General features: G+C 33.4%; 3 protein-coding genes across 3 annotated transcripts; 2 read left to right on the forward strand and 1 right to left on the reverse strand.

Moving 5' to 3' along the window:
* The first annotated feature begins 4,267 nt into the window (after positions 1-4,267).
* On the forward strand, positions 4,268-8,586 carry LOC105130959 (probable receptor-like protein kinase At5g47070). Its single transcript, XM_011033697.1, has 5 exons — positions 4,268-5,166; positions 6,127-6,387; positions 7,191-7,313; positions 7,743-8,174; positions 8,263-8,586. The coding sequence occupies exons 1-5, from the start codon at positions 4,819-4,821 to the stop codon at positions 8,266-8,268; spliced, it is 1,170 nt and encodes a 389-aa protein (XP_011031999.1). The 5' UTR covers positions 4,268-4,818; the 3' UTR covers positions 8,269-8,586.
* Positions 8,587-10,778: 2,192 nt separating this feature from the next.
* LOC105130960 (Putative membrane lipoprotein) lies at positions 10,779-11,358 on the forward strand. Its single transcript, XM_011033698.1, has 2 exons — positions 10,779-10,951; positions 11,024-11,358. The coding sequence occupies exons 1-2, from the start codon at positions 10,884-10,886 to the stop codon at positions 11,145-11,147; spliced, it is 192 nt and encodes a 63-aa protein (XP_011032000.1). The 5' UTR covers positions 10,779-10,883; the 3' UTR covers positions 11,148-11,358.
* A 1,662-nt stretch (positions 11,359-13,020) lies between these two features.
* Positions 13,021-16,427, reverse strand: LOC105130962 (beta-amylase 3, chloroplastic-like). Its single transcript, XM_011033700.1, has 4 exons — positions 15,810-16,427; positions 15,267-15,477; positions 14,381-14,491; positions 13,021-14,112 (listed from the first exon to the last, which is right to left on the reverse strand). Exons 1-4 carry the CDS (start codon positions 16,337-16,339, stop codon positions 13,321-13,323), a joined length of 1,644 nt encoding a protein of 547 aa, XP_011032002.1. The 5' UTR covers positions 16,340-16,427; the 3' UTR covers positions 13,021-13,320.
* Between the last annotated feature and the right edge of the window lie 1,150 nt (positions 16,428-17,577).

Here is a 17,577-nt window from a genome sequence, read left to right on the forward strand (position 1 = left end):
CAAAATGTTTTTGAAAACTTTTTTATTTATTTTTTTTAAATTAATTTTTAAATATTTTTATATGGTTTTGATTTGTTAATATCAAAATTAAATTAATAAAATAAAAAATATTATTTCTATATATTTTTAAATAAAAATTCTTTAAAAAATAATCATCATAACAACTCAACGGAGAGGAGTTGACAAAATATGTTGACATCCAGCATGATTGGTAACAAATGGATCAATCTCAAAGATTCTTTTATACTCTTCAAAAACATAAAGTGAATAATAGATGTTACAATCATTGCAAATTAAAAAAAAACCATACCAAAATGAAATACATAATTTCCGTCCGTTATATGACAAATAATTTTTAAGTTTCCAGTGCTTACACCCTCAGAGGGTGCGTTTGTGATTCAGACGTTGTTTTGGGTTTTTTTTTTTTTTTGTGTGTTTATGTATATATTGGTGTACTTTTTTTTGATTTACGTGGGGTGTCCGGGCCAGCTTGCGCGCACCACGACTAATCCAATTCTTTCCCCTTCCTAACTATAATCACAATACCCCACTCTAACGATTGACTATATATACATATACAGTGGCTTTGACACCAAAAATAAATAAATAAATAAAATAAAAACTGGATTTGTAGTGCACCAAACCTTTTAAATAAAGAGATATTAAGCTAAATAGGCTTTGAACATTAGTCACGCGTGCACTCGCTTGAATCAAAACTAACTGAATGATGTATAAAAACACTAATTGTTTAATTTTTAATTACAAAAAACCATATTAAAATATCAAAACACTCCTAGAAGCAAGTTCAAAGAAATAAAATTTCAAGTGTACCTAGATAATTATACTATACAAAAAAAAAGATGAACAGTACAAAAATTCCCATTTAATTTTTTTTTTTAGATTTTATTTTAAGAGTAATTAGTAATTCAAATATGCAATAAAATTATGAAGAGATGGATTTACTCTAAGTAATACCAATTAAACCATGTGAAAATATCATTTTATTTCATAACTTTTCTTTCCTTGATTTATATTATGAATAACAAAATCATTATTATATTGTAGCAATTGAGAGTACAATAAATCTTGCTTCATTGACCACTATTAATTTTTTTTTATTATTATGATAAATTGGATAAATCCATATCCCATGATCTTAACAAATTATATTAACAATTTTTAATTTATATGTCTACTTAGTTTTTCTTTTTCGGAGAATAAAGCAATGATTCTAACCATATATTAATTGGAAATGCATTACTCCTATGAGTACGCAATTACTAAAAGAAAATGCATCACCATTGAAGACATATTTAAGATTGTATTTCAAAAGTATTTTAAAAAAATTGAATTTTTTCTTTAAATTAATTTGTTTTTAAAATTTTAAAATTATTTTAATATATTTTTAAAAAAGAAAAAATATTACTAATATATTTTTTAAAATAAAAAATATTTTAAAAAATAAACACATATACTTTTAAACACGCTTTAAATCATGCTGTCGTTTACCGAAGACAACTTGTGCCCCTTAAACATCCATGCTGGGATTGGAAACGGTCAAGAAGACAAGACATGTAATGTAAAAACGAGAAACTAGCTCCCTTACCCTTTATGATCATTCGATCACAGCTTTCCAACTTGCGTGTTGTAGGGTGGCGAAGCAAGGAAAGAAATTGAATGTAAGAATATTTTTTATTTAAAATATATTAAAATAATTTTTTTTTTATTTTTAATATTAATAAATCAAAATAATTTAAAAACACCAAAAAATAATTTAAAAAACTTTAAAAAATAACAAAAGGGTAATTGAACCGCTACGCCAAATATAAACAAAATGCTATTTAATTTTCTTTACCTTTCTAATCCAACCTTCAACATCAATGTTCTTGCATTATTGGTTGCGTAATCTGAGATTTAAATGCTTTTCAACTCCGAGTCTGCCCTGGAAATCATCTCCATATCCTTCGCACGGTCAATAACCCAGTAACTACTATGATTGACAAACTAATTAATTGTTACTCGCATTTTGACAAAGAAAAGCAAGCAAGCACCATTGAATACCCTAAGAAATGTCTTTAGGTAGATCAGGTTGACGAGCCCCATGTCTCCTCATTGGTCCTATGTTTCTCGGACTTCAATTCTTTTGGCTTTTTCGGTGGAGACTGACTTAGAGAAGTCTCATGCCTACTGTGTATTTCTTTTTTTTTTTACGTTAATTTAATTTACTCCCAAACTAAAACTTTCAGCTGAATAATATTAGTTGATATGAAGAAAACAATTTTATAGCGAGAGGTCTCATGGTCAGGTATCTACTTCGAAGGAAGAGGACGAGGGAGAGATTTTTAAATCTTAATCCTCCATAAAGGAATTGAATTGAAGATGAAAAACAGTGAAGAATCATGCATGCGTGAACCTTCGGCTACTGAATTATACTATACTATATTATATTATATTATATTATATTATATTATAAACAATGTCATGGAACACTCTTTGCGTATTTTAAGATGCAAATAATTAAATAATATTTGCCTCAAAATGCACAGAATGTGAATAGTTACACTGGGCAGGTAAAGAGGGATTGTAGAACAAAGAAAATTATGGAAGGAGCACAGGCATGTCAACTCACGTTCACACGCAAGGCCAAAACGACTGCGTACCGGGTGACGCAAATTATTGAAGGTGGCGGTGCTTAACCATTTCTCTTCTATGTAAATTCTTGCTTCTTCTATCTTAAAGTCGATTAATTAATTAACTTTAGATGGTCAAATGTCAAAAATTAATTTAAATTGACCATTGGATTTTCTATTTCTATTTTTGTTATTTATTTTTTCTACTTGAGCGTTACAATTTTTATATATTGTTATTTAAGCATAAATATTATGTGAGTGCTCATATTTTAAAGAGTTTATTAATTAAGTGTTTCTGAATTTAAAAGCTAAAAAATATTCATTTAGTATTTTTACGTAGATTATATTTGAGAAAATTAAAAATTAAAACAACAACGTGTTTAGTGGTGAGAACATAATAGTAAAATCAAGCTAGATGTGTTTTCTCACTGTAAATTGAATCCATCCCTTGAAGCATGCAATTAGCTTGAAAAACGAGCCGTTTAGCTAAGTTGGTCATACGCGTGTAAGAAATGGCGTGTACGTAAATATTTGAAAGCATTATTTTAGAAAATGGTGATATTTGTTAATATATTAAAATAATATTTTTTATTTTGAAAAAAATTAGTTGTGATATTAAAATAATTTGAAAATATTATCGAAACATAAAAACAAATAGACTATCACACATGCATTTAAACCAATGATAGTATCTACCCGAAAAATGAAGATGATCGTCTTTTTTTTTTAAAATGAAGCTGAATTATATTAATAAATCATATAAAAAGAAATGAGAGAGATCCAATCACACTTACGTTTAAACAAAAGACAATATTTTTTTGAAAACATGAAGCTGACTTATGTAAATCTGTCACATCTTAACAAATAAAATAAAAATTAAAACTCAAAGTGCACCGTACCACAGGAATTATTCTGTCTCTCTCTCTCTCTTTAATTTTTCTTTGTAAATATAGAGTGTTTTTAAATCAAATTTCCAGATATTTAAGACTTAATTGCACCAAGTAAATATAATAAAAAACAATATATATATATATATAGTTTAATAATATTTATATAGTTTTATTTATTAAAAATAAAATAGTATTTTCAGTTTAATATATATATATATATTATTTATATTTAGATTAAAACTAAACAGAATTTTAATTTTTTTTATACTTAATCTTAATTATTTTAATATATATAAATTGTTGAATTATGATTTTAAGATGATATTTAATAATATAATCGACCTATGCATATATATTTTTTATTTAATGTTTAGGACTATCAGATTGATGATGATGGACGCCATGTATCTTAGTTGCAAAGCATTGGTTTTTATATTTTTTTAATTTTTCCAAAGGTAAGTAGTTATCAATTACGGTTTCTCATTGAAGATGAAGGGACCCAAATGAATTGTCTTTTAAATTACGTTTTTAAAAATATTAATTTTATTTATTTAAAATTAATTTTTATTTATGTTTTTTAATTGTTTAGTGTATTGATATTAAAAGTATTTTAAAAAAAAAATAAAAAACATATATTTAAATAAAAAAACATCCGCAAGCTTTCAAAAAAAACATCCCGTCAAGGTACGAACGCGTAAGGAAATCCAGATACCCATTGGAAAGATGACCATTAACCTGGAAGGCGAAGGTCTTCTTAGTCTTCGCTGATTTGATCACGTGGACTTCCTCACTTCACTTCTTCTGGTCTAACACGCCACTCTCTCTATCTCTCCCAATTCCCTTTTATTTCCATGCGTGTGTATTCTACATTTCTTTCTCATCTTGTTACTTTCCCACCTGCATTGCTTGTTTATTTCCTGTTTCATGCTTCGGTTCTGAATCGTAATTATTTTTCTTCCGACTCCACCGTCTGCCCATATATACCTGTCATTCTATTCTTGGTTGGTTTTCTGCAGCCATCACTTCTCTACAATACAAGTCCTCCGACCAAAGTTCAATTATTTCTTTGTTGTGTTTACACTTTGATTCAATCCTCAACTGGGTTTCTTAGTTTGCTTCTCTATCTATATAGTTTGCTAAGCTTGCTTTTTCCCTTCATTTCCTGCAGTTTTCATTTCTTCATCCTGCGTTTCTTTTTTGAGCCCTTTTAGGGCGCTCCTTCACTCCTGCAATTGCAACAATCTGACACAATACGTGCTTGTGGCAAGTTTTAATATCGAAAGCTTAAGGGAAAAACCATGAAGTGTTTCTATATTTTTAAGGATAAATCTAAGAACATGAAAGGGAAAGCAATTTCAGCCCCAGAATTGGGAGGCCAAAGCAAACCAGATATTTCATCTTCGAGTCGTACAGCGAAGTCCTTACCATGTCCAAGAAGCATACCTGAATTGTACAACGAGAGCGAGCACAATTTGCAAGTTTTCAGTTTTCAAGAGCTTAGAGAGGCTACAAATGGTTTTAACAGATTGCTTAAGATTGGAGAAGGTGGTTTTGGGAGTGTGTACAAGGGAACAATCAGACCTGCTAATGGTCAAGGGGATCCTATAGTGGTTGCCATAAAAAAGCTCAACAACCACGGCTTGCAGGTACAATCTCTCTGTTTCTTTGTAATTGCTGTGCTTAATTTATTTACTTTTCCAATTCCCTCTTGCATTCAGTAATGTATTTTGGTGAACTAACTGTTTGTATGGACATCATGTTATAAATTGAAAAAATGTCATGTTTTGCTTTGCTTCTCAGTTAAATCAAGGTGAAAAAGTTAGCTGTTAAAAAAAAAATTGACAAAGAAAGCGTCTTTTGGTGATTTACTGATTTACAAGCATATCCATTCCTGAAATGATCACAAAATAGTAATGTACTCGTTTTGAGGCTTACAATCACTTTAGATGTAATAATTTTAATTCGGTTGGGGGAGTTAATGTTGAAATCAAAATCTGACATGATCATGTGAAGAAATGTGGCTTACAAGTCACATAATCTCGACTTAGGGATACAGATTATGTCATTTTGCTGCCAACAATGTCGTTGGCCAAAGTAGCAAGACAATTCCATTTGGATATGCAGGGATCTTGAGTTTCATTCTTAATAATGATAGGATAATAATGTTGACAGTGATAAGTTAGACTTTGCAAGTCATTTGGCGATCGCCAGGGGGAGAGTATTGTGAACGAGCAGAGAGTTGGCATTATCACAAAATTTAGCAAGAGAAAAAAGAAGCTAACGGACAATAATATGCAATAGGCCAATAACTCTTGCATCTCTTAAACTTGAACTTTATGCTTAGAATCCCATTATAATAAGGAAAATGGAGTGTCTTTCTTCGAACAAAGCTCAAATTAACTGGATCCAAAAGTTAGTATTCGGTCCTTGGAATCTTCTCTGTAGTTCAAATTACACATTCATCAAAATTTAATTTTTTTATGGTAATATTGATGACTGTTGGCCTTCATTAACTGTTGTATGTGTTCTTTTATTTGTTGTTTATGTATCTCTTCATTTCATCAACTAAAACCTGTTTCTTTTGGTGATGTCCTTCTCTGATATAGGGTCACAAACAATGGCTTGCAGAAGTTCAATTTCTTCGAGTTGTTAGTCACCCAAACCTAGTGAAACTTATAGGTTACTGCTCCGTAGATGGTGAAAGAGGGATCCAACGGCTGCTGGTTTATGAATATATGCCTAACAAAAGCTTAGAAGATCATCTTTTCAAAAGTGGTCTGCCCAATCTGCCATGGAGGAAAAGATTAGAGATAATCCTTGGTGCTGCTGAAGGACTGGCTTACTTGCATGGAGGAATGGAAGTCCAGGTAATTTTTACTATGACCTAGATGAACTGAATTAATGGCCCTGCTACGTAGGCTGCACCAAGTCGAAATCTGTCTTGATCTAGGAATCTGGAGCGTCTTGCACTTTCATGCTTTGAAGTTGTGGCTATGATGCTATTCTTAAGACGGGTGTGTAGACTCGTAAGGTATTGGCTGATTCGTGTAAAAAAAAAATGTATTTGTGTGTAGGTCTTGAAGTCAGAACCTTCTAATAGTAATGTAGATTAATTGGCCCATTCTGGACCATCATACTGGTAGAGTCATACAGAATTTGAGCAACTGGTTTAGACAGGTCGTTGCTTCCTGTGAGAACATTTTATCCTGTCTCGCTATGATTTGACAAGTCTCCAGCCCAGGAAGATGATATGGCCTGGCCACAGTTCTCATTCTTTTCTGGTAGGGAATTTTACTGACTCATTAAACATACCTCATAGTTTCTGGAAAAGGCATTTGCTGAATCTACTTTTCAGATCTACTGTTGGGTGGATGAGAAATTTCATCATTACCTAGTTTTACAATACAGGATATTATTGTGACGTCTCGCCATGGATGAAACCTTGGCAGAACTCATTTTCTGTATCCAAATTCTTATAATTTCTTTTCCTAAGGGTATCGGTTTTATGTGATATGGAGAAGCTGTGAATTGGACAAACGGCAGTGTGAATCTTATTTTGTTTATGAACTATCATAACGTTCTTGGCTTCACATTGAAAGTTTTGGTACATTTTAAGACAGCCTCTTATTCAATTATTGAATTTTAATCCTTTTCCGTCTCAATTGCACAGGTAATTTATAGAGATTTCAAATCCTCGAATGTTCTTTTGGATGCGGACTTTAAGCCGAAGCTCTCAGATTTTGGGCTTGCTAGAGAAGGGCCGACTGGTGATCGGACTCATGTATCCACTGCGGTGAGTAGCTTTATGATATGTTTTAAGCAAAACCATCTTCTAACACGCGTTCTTCATTAGTTTACTGAACCAAAAAATGTAGCTGGTTAATCCATCCACCTTTAACTTCCATACTAGAAGTGATGCAGCTCAGATCGCAGAAACAGTAAATCCCAGTGTGTCATTGGTTATATATGAATTATGCTGCAACTAGGAGGAACCAAATTAACCTCTTATCTTTCCCTTTCTTTTCTTTCTTCTTTACCGATATCTATCAATCAAATCACTAACACGAATTTAGCTGAAAAGTTACATTTTTAGATCTGGATAAGCCTGGTCATGCAGGATGACTTTCCCTGATCAATAATTAATACACAGCTGCGTGATTGTATTTCAATATTGGTTTTTTGGCCTTGCATGTTTTTTTGTTGATGTGTTTGCCGGTGTCAGGTGCTTGGTACATACGGGTATGCTGCTCCTGAATATGTTGAAACAGGCCACCTCACCAGTCAAAGTGATATATGGAGCTTCGGTGTGGTTCTCTACGAAATCCTTACTGGCAGGCGAACTGTGGAAAGAAACCGCCCTGCAGCAGAGCAGAAGCTTCTATATTGGGTGAAACAGTTCCCAGTTGACAGTAGCAGATTTAGCATGATTATTGATCCACGACTGAGAAATGAGTACTCTATCAAAGCAGCAAGGCAAATTGCTAAGTTGGCAGATAGCTGCCTAAACAAGAACGCAAAAGAGCGGCCGACAATGACTCAAGTGGTGGCGAGCCTGAAGCAAATAATACAAGATTTGGGAGGGGGAAGCACGTCCACAAATAAGAACATTGCCGAATCATCTCAATCTAGCTTGTTCAGGCGAAGACAGAACAAGGTTTGTCTATGAATAATCTTTAACAGTTTGGCTCGAGCCAAAACATGACCATACTTTCTGATTGAACTACCTTTTGTAATTTTGACAGGTGTAAATGTTTGGATACCAAGCAAAACGGACGGAACTATTAACAGTGCACCTGAAATTCACTCCAATGAAAAATAAATCCTAGAGTTCATAAATTTTGTAAATGAGTTGATCCGATTCAGTGTCGGCTAAGCAAAGGGTTTGGGGTCGCTAATACCATTCTTTTCCGTTGTCAAACTATGAATGGAGTGAGGCAGGCAATAACAAAGAGTGAATGGGCAGAATGGTCGTGAATCTTGCTGCTAAACTTCTGTCTGATATGATTACAATGATTAATGTAATATGGTTTCCATTATTTCTCAACTCTTGATCAACCTTTTGTACTCATTTCTGCCTTGGTAATCGGTTCAACGCCTCCTGTTGTTCGTCAAAGACGTTCTTTTCTTTCCTTAACCAGTAGGTATTGGTAAAAATTTCCTTGGTTCTGAAAACCTTGAGTTGAAAACCCCTCCTCCTCTCAAGATAATAATAATAAAAATAGTAATTACGAGCAGCTTGTAGCTCAGTGGCGTCAGGCACTGCTCGTCTTCTTTCGAACCTCGGTTTGAGTCCCAGTGAGAGTAGGGCTGGCGAGTGGTGTCCTTCCTGGTTCTACTAGCTCCTTGCTGTGTGGTACGCCTGTCGTCCCCGCGGTGCCTAATCTATTCACTGAGGCTTGCAGGATGTCCAGTGGACCGTGGGATTAGTCGTGGTGCGTGTAAGCTGGCCCGGACACCCACATTAATAAAAATATAATAATAATAATAATAATTTCTGTTTTTTAACGCCGAATATTCCAATACAAGAGAAGCTATAAAGAATATAAAATGTAACGTGGTTTGATAATATGTTTTGTGGTTTGATAATATATTTCTCGGAAACAAGGAGTTTTTATTTTTTCACTGTATTGAAATAATATTTATAATAAATTTTAAATCACCCGAAGAATCCTTACTGTTTAAAAAGTGTTATATATATATATATATATATAAAGCAAATAATTCGATCAATCATAGGGACTGGCAAAAATTAAACTGTGCTTTTCTGTGGCCTTCTGATATTTTTTATTTTGATCTTTCTCATATTACAGGTTCATCAAGAGCAATTTGATTTTTCTTATACTGATTTTTTTATTATTTTAATGGAAAAGGAGGTTGGTACATTGGAGGTATTTGTGCTTTTGTGGCACCTTTTAATGGCAAAAAAAAAAAAAACATTTTCCTTTTTTTATTTTGATCTTTCTCATATTACAGGTTCATCAAGAGCAATTTGATTTTTCTTATACTGATTTTTTTATTATTTTAATGGAAAAGGAGGTTGGTACATTGGAGGTATTTGTGCTTTTGTGGCACCTTTTAATGGCAAAAAAAATAAAAAAACATTTTCCTAGTGTTATTAAAAGCATTACTGCATGCTTTTCTTGTTGGTAGAATCTGTATTAGTGGTGATGGAGTTATTTATTGCTGATGGATTTTTTTTCCTTTTTCTTCTTTCTAATCCTCTGGAAATCATGGGTCTGTCCTTTTATTGTTGATATTTTAATTTTAGTGTTTATTATTTTTATTATTTTTATTTTTTTAATTTTTTTATAAAAAAATTAATTATTTTCAATTTTATATTTCAATCTCAATTTGTCATATATTATTATTTTTAATTTAGTCTTTTTTTTTGTTTTTTTATAAATGTTTTATTGGTTTTTAATTTTATCATTCAATTCAAATTTATAATATATTATTTTTTCAATTTGATCATCATTCTTTTGATTTTGTTAAAGTTATTTTTCTTTCTAATTTCACCCTCCAATTTTTTTTTCTAATTTTCCTCTTTTTTTATCCTTATTTTTTTAATCATTATTTTTTATCTTTTTATGTGATTTTTTTTCCTCAAATTCATTTTTTAACATTTGATTTGTTAGGAGTTGAGCTTAATGATTTTTTCATATATAGTGTTTTCCATCTAATATCCCAAGTCATAAATTTGAACAGTTAATAAGGGTTCACTTTTTTTAGTTTTTTTAATTTATTTTATCATTCAACATTATTTTTTTAAAAAATAGATATATAGTTTTATTTGATTTATTTTTTATCGGATTATTCTAATATCATGATATAAAAAGTAGGTTTGACGGGTTAACCCGAGATGAGCTACCTTAGATTACCAAGTTACATATTTACTATGTTAATTCAAGTTGACTCGCACTGATTTTTTTATCTATTTTTTACACAATCCTATCCTTTGAACATTATTTTTCAACTCTTGAAAAAAAAAAGTTATTGTCACTGTTTTTTTTCATTTTCTTTTTTATTTTTTTAATTGATTAAAATAAAAGCAATTTATTTAATCAGAGAGGAATATATGTTGTGGAAATATTTTTAAATAGGAAAACTAGTAAATCTCCCACGCATGGTTCAGGTGTAAAAGCATCACAATACAGGCTTTAGTTACTGGAGCCCAGGCTTAGCCCACACTATACTCTTAATGACTTCAGTTTTTATTTTATTAGTCTGTTTATTTATTTGCTGCCGAAAAGTGGGGGGCGGGAGGTCCAGGGTGTACTGTACTGAGTAAAAAGCTTTGTAAAACCCGAACTAACTCATTGACTAGAAATAGAATCGAAAACAAAACAGAATTTGAAAAGGGAAAATGGGAAAATCGTTCACATTAGTTCAAACAGTAACCACAGCTGGAGTTTTCTCTGCCGTTTCCTTCTGGTATTCCTCAACTTTGTTCTCGTCAGTCAATCGGCTTTTTCTTTAATTTGATTTTATTTTTGGGGGTTGCAGGTATGGTTTCATGTTTGGAAGAGAGTCAGCTCGGAAAGAGCTTGGAGACTTAATTGAAGATCTTCGCCGTGGAAATCCGAATTCAATTGAAGAGAATCAGCTCGGAAAGAGCTTGGAGACTTGAGAGAACCTTGGGATTTTGACTTTTAACTCCTCTTCTTCTGTGTTATTGTGAGTTAATTGTTTCCTGCCATAATTATTTTTTTGCTCTATTATTTTTAAAGGAAAATCTGTACATGTGTAATAGTGCTGCTGATCTTAACAAGCATTGGCCTAGTATTATTAATTAACGCGTAGTTATTTTTTTATTTAAGTATTTTGAATTTAGATTTACAGATCGCTTTGTCTTGGACGCCTTTTGATTATTATTTTTTTTCATGAATGACTATTTGTTTTTTTCATGAAAACCTGTTAGGCATGCAAGACATTCAGCTGCTTCACATCGTTCATGCTAGTAGCCTGTTATTGCCTTTTTGCGGTGGTAATTGATGTGTAAAGATTTATTAAAAGAATAGGTCCTTACATTATATTTTATTAACAATAATCCGATTATAAAATGTTCCTAAGCTTAAGAGCTTTGAGGAATTTCGATGATAAAGTGCTTAATAGTTTGTGTTGATTTTGTTATTAATAGGCCCTGATCCTAGAATTCTTGCAATATATTAGAAGAGGTTGGGAAGAGTTCTTTTCGCATTTGAAGTGGGGACGACTGTATTTTTATTTTTTATGAAAACTTACCATCCGAATATTCTTCTAGAGTCCTAATTTGTCCAATCTTTTTTTGACTTGGTTGGGGATAAGGTAGATGCTATTCTTTTTTTCATATCACTTATGATGAATGTTGAGGGTTGAAGATGAGGATGAGATGACATGGAGACTATATACGAACAGTAAATTTAGTTAAAATCTCTTCAGACAGCTTTGTGAAAGAATTGTGCATTGAGAGGAGTGATTTCCCTTGGAGATCTATTTGGAAGATCAAAGTCCTCTCTACAGAGTGTCTTTTTTCTTCTTCTTTTTTCCGAATGAGGTGATTTGCATAGGATTTTGGCTGTTAATAATCCTACAGAAAAAGGGACGCGGTACTATCTTGTGAGGGTGCAGCTGAATCTTTCAATCACTTGTTGTTTCACTGCTGGAGTCATTCAGAAGTTGGAGCACTTCAGGCCCTGGGGATGTTGAGTTGAATGCTTGGATTTGTGGAGGTTTCTGTAGGCAGAAAAAAGGAGCTATGCAGTTACTTAGGAATTCAAAAAAAATCCTAGCGTGCAATAGACGAGTCTTAGCCTTCTTATAGAAAATTTGATTTCAAATTTAAATCCTGGCATGCAGAGGAACATTTTGTTAGTGTAAATGATGCTACTGAGTTTATTGGTTCATTGTTTTTGTGTAAGTTTTGTTCTCTGTAAATAGGATGGCACTCCCTTGATAAGTTTTCTTTTTCCACGAAAGAAAAGAGAAGAAAGATATTAGTAACATACAGAACACAATAGTCTTCATAAAGTTAGGCACAAGTTTAATGTACACGTTAGTTTAATAAAACTGACACCTGGGAGCTTAAGATTAGTTTCTGCAACTTAGATCTCTTCGAAAGCATGATTCCCTCTAGTCTATGCAGTAGCAAGGACAATTCAACAAACTTGCTGGTTTTTAACACGACAATTCTTCTAACATGATTGAAAAATGAGGTCATTGTTTAACAAAATGCAATTCCTTTTTCCTGTAATACATTGGATACATGGTAACTACAAGCTTGGCACACACATCTACAGGTTATTTTGTCATGTTTTTAAGGTCTCGACAACTGCTCGAGATGAGTTCCATCTTGTGTTGGGTTCTGCGTGTATGTTCACGAAAGTTGCAGGAATTGAATTTTAAGCCTTATGAATCACTCCTAAATTAAAGCATATTTTTCATGGAACTTGAAAGGATTGCACCTCTTTGGTAAGTGGACAGGGATCAAGATTGAATTTAAAAATGCATTCATTAAGCAAATGTCAAGAGAATGAAGGATGTTGATTGGATGTTGTGATGAATAAGATTGGCTGATCTCTTTGGCTCACCCAAAAATGACGAGTCATCTTTTAGCTTTCTATAATCTTGGCCGATACAACATTAGCTTATAAGAATTTGTTCTCCGTGAGTGGCATGGAGATACAGATACGGATTTTTATTCTTCTATACAATCATCTCAGAGTTTGGCAGGTCATGCCAAAGGTATGGTGATTTTATTTCTACTTTCTACCTATAATACATTGAGCTTTTTGGTGTTTTACATGAAGATACACCTTTTTTTTTTATGCCAGAGCAACTTCCGTAGTTTTCTGAACGCTCTTGTCTTTGATAAAGCCAACGTAAAGGTCAGTTCCACTGGAGTCACATTCTGATAGTTTTCCATGGCGACCACCCTCCGACATGCTTGTAACAAACTGTACTAAATGCAGCCAGTTGTCCCCTTCAAACAACCTCTTATTCATTCTTAGATATGTAAATGCAGTCAATCCATTGCCAGATTCTGATCTACTTGTTGCCATAACTTGTGAATATGCACCTGCATCATACCTCTCCAATGCATTTTCTCCAGCAAGTTCAATCCTAGCAGTCCTTGTAGCCATCTTCACTTGCTGCACTAATCCTTCTGGAGAGCAATTTGCATGTTGTGGTTGCTCCCCATCTCTCATTTCCATGCAGGTGAAATTGAATACTACTCCATATTTACTGAACATGCGTGCCATTGTTAGGTATCCATCATGATGTCTAGTATTATAGTATCCTGCAGTTAGTTCTGCTGCGTGAGACCTCGTTCTGTAATGCCAGTGAATTCCTGCTACTTTTCCCGATAATTTTGCTCCAGTTCCTCGAAATATTCCTTCTGCAGCTGCTAGGATTTTGTCACCATGCTCTAGTAGCTTCCCTGAGTACCATTCTAAGAAGAACTGTCCATATTCAGTGTTCCATGTTCCATCCCTCCTGAAAAATCCAGTTTCTTCAGGAAACTGATTGTACTGGCCGGAATCATGGGGTCCACGTAGTCCCCAGCCTGTCTTTCCAACTGCTTCCGCTGAGGCTTCCAGTGAAGCTCTCATGTACTGTTCAACATAAAAGAGCTGTTTTTAGGAATTAAAATTTCCAAAACCAAATAACTCGACCAAATATATTACAAGTTTTATGGTTAATCTGATGATTTGATTCCATGTGCAACCACTGAATAAGATCAGTATCAATTGTGTTATAAATTGATGGAGCACTCTATCTGTGGATTGCTCAAATATTGATGGAGCACTCATCTGTGGATTGCTCAAATTAGACGACTAGCATGCTAAAAAAATCTGCAGTTTAGGATACAGCAAAATTTACCTTGTCATAGCATTGGAATTCTCCAATTCCGGGAAACCTCCATGTGCCCTTGCTTTCTGGATAAGCAGGGTATCTCAGTTCTCCACATGGACCCATCCCCACTTGAACTTCCTGCAATAGAAACGGTCGGTTTTTTAAGCTTCAAGAAATAATATCGTACGTGTAGATAAGGGAGGGCTTTGCTCTTGATTTTTTTAGAATCAGTTTGTACCGTTTTAGTTCAGTTTCTCTCCAGTAGTCTCTGTCACATATGACGAAATAAAACCTATAACATGGATAGATGTCCTCAACTAATTTTAGAAGTCCTGGAATTACTAACCATATAAGCTGACTCAATCCATGACTATTAAAAAACAAATTCAGATCTACTAAGACTGGAAACCTATGATCTTGGCATGGATGAGTGATGGGTCTGCCACTGGATTAGCCCTTTGGCATATATACAAACCAAACTTTCAGTGAAAAATGAAAGAAAATAAAGAAACGCTGTTCCTCAAAGCTGATATTTGGTAATCGATGATGAGGTGGCATTGACCCATTTGCTTACAAACTAGTTAGTCATGAGCTTGTGCTTAATCCTTGCTTCAAGCTCAGTAGGCTTTCGATGGAGGGATCATGTTTTTATTCATTTAAGCCATAAAAAAATTTCCATGATAGCCTTCTGTCGATGCACTTTTCAAAATTCTTGTTGCCAAAATAAATAACAGAGATATGATTAGCATTGACGTACCCTGTGATGTCTACATGAGAGAATAATAGTTCAAGTTTGTTACATGGTTTCATCTTGTGTAGTAAATTTGGTGATAATTTATGTGCCCAATTAATATGAAACTCGTCTCTATGCCCAAAAACTAGAACCAAGGAAGTGTCTTGTGCAGAAGCGTACCGTGATAACTTGTCCAAGGTAATCTTTGAATCTGTTGCGGAAGCTCCTCATGTAATCACTGTAGACCTGTATGGGTGTTCTTCCTCTTAGCAATGGTAATGAGTCACAGCCCAAGGAAATGTACTCAGGATTCCTCCGACCTGATTTGTCAGTGTAGACAAGATCATGGTTTTTGCTCATCTCTTCAAGCACCCACGGGGGCAGGGGAATGCTAAAAGTTCAGGAGAAAGGAGGGATCAGGCACTATTTAGAATATTTATCAAAGAAGATATTTTCCTGCGAAATATATAATTGTTATATAAAAATAATTAATACCTAACAAATAAAAAAGTTTAATGCTTGGCAACTTCTAAGTCGTAGTAAAGTCTGAAAAGGTCCTTAATAGGTCCCAAGGAATCTGACAAATATTCTTACGAGTAATTCGTCTCTCAAATCTTAAACTTAAATGGGAAAAATATATCAAAACTAAGAATTCATTGCTTATTTGCTGTGACTATCAATTTAAACCCACCTACAACTAGAAAGGTTTAGGCTTGAAAATACCTGCAAGAATCTCCAACATTTCCTCCACACTGATGAAAGGACATGACAACTTGAAGCTTTAGGCCATGCTTTTGCACCATATGCACAAGCTCCGCATACCCTTCCCAGTTGTATTTCAAAGGTCCATCTTTCTCTACCAATCCCCACCAAGCATCCACCATTACTCCTTCAGCTCCTGCACTTCTCAAGGCCATCAAGCTAGCATTCATCGCTCTTGGCTTGTTCAAATTCCCTCCAATTGTTACTGTGTCTAGTGGCAGCATCACAAACACGGGCACTCTAGAGTTGTTGCTGCTATGAGGACCTGATATTGCATGTAGTTTCTCCCAACTCTTGCTCTTCCTCCCTTCTGTCACTAGGATATCATCGTGCGAAAGCTGTGTTTCTTGCTTTGAGTTCTTTGCTTGAAGACTGCATGATGGCTTGATTTGCGCAAAGCAAACTGTGCCAGAAAAACCATCAGGAGTTTTGAGGCTTCTGCCGTGTCTTAGACTGATAAAAGAAGTTGAAGATCGCAGTGTTATAGTCATGTTGCTCTTTGGTTTTTAAAAGGGCAGAAGACGGAGAGAAGAAATGTAGGAATGAATGATCGTGCTGTGTGTTCATTTATAATAGAAACTCAGGCTCAGGTTTTTGAAGGATAAAATTTTGGTGGGCACTAGTCTAAAAGAGAAAAGGTCCAATCAATCAAGAATAGAAAATTTTGGTGGGCACTAGTCTAAAAGAAAAAAGGTCCAATCAATCAAGAATAGTCATTTTGTTGCATACGTGGTTGTACCTTTTCCCTATTTTTTTAATGCTTGAAATAATTATAAAAAAAAATGTTTCAGTTTTTATGGTCCGCCCGTTGAATCGATCACGGGTAAATCAGGCTCGATTGTTGGAAGCTGACTCGAGGATCAATCTGCCATCTTATGGTTTCAAAACGCGTTGTGTTTCCATGTTCTTTCCTAGAAAGGAGCTGTTAGCTAAATATCAGGCCTGGACTCTCGTTTGCTTGACAACGCGCAATTGAAATATCTAGAATGATGCATCTGATATTTTTAAACTATTTATTTATTTATTTTTATTGCACCTGCCTACATTAGAGGAATTATATAGGAGCAAAAGGGGATAATTGTCCCTTTATTTTTTTTTTATTGTTTTGAATTGCTTTTGAACAATAAGTATTAATTTGATATTTTGAATTAATTAAAAATTATATCATTTTTAATTGAATTAATTATGATTCATAACTAAACTTTTTTATAAGATAAACAAATAAATATTTTAATTGTTGTCAGTGAGTAAAGATTAATATTTGTAAAATTAAAATTATTTTAATTTAAGATTGGTAAGTTAATTTCCTGGTGACTTCCTGTAAAATAAACTGAACAGATGATTAAATAATTTATATTTTTTTGTTTTTTTGGTTTTCGTCAGATAATTTGTGTTTTGCTAGAAAAGAATTAACATATACGTGCAATCCTGCTTTTATTCAATACAAGTTGGTTTTTTTCTTAAAAAATGAAAGAACAAAACTATTTTTTTGTTTTTAAAAATAATTTGTCCTCTTAAAAAATGAAAGAACAAAACTATTTTAAAAAAAAAAAAAAATTTATCATGGTAAACTTAGACTATCAATCATGATCCATATCCATGCATTATATACAACATGTTACATGGTAATGGGGGTGTGAAGCATGTTACATGGTAATGGGGGTGTGAAATAGGTTTTGATGGATTAATATGTATTTTATTATGAATTTCATATGAAAGATTTATAATT

This window comes from Populus euphratica, unplaced genomic scaffold (assembly GCF_000495115.2).
Source record: "Populus euphratica unplaced genomic scaffold, PopEup_1.0 scaffold43.1, whole genome shotgun sequence".
NCBI lineage: Eukaryota > Viridiplantae > Streptophyta > Magnoliopsida > Malpighiales > Salicaceae > Populus > Populus euphratica.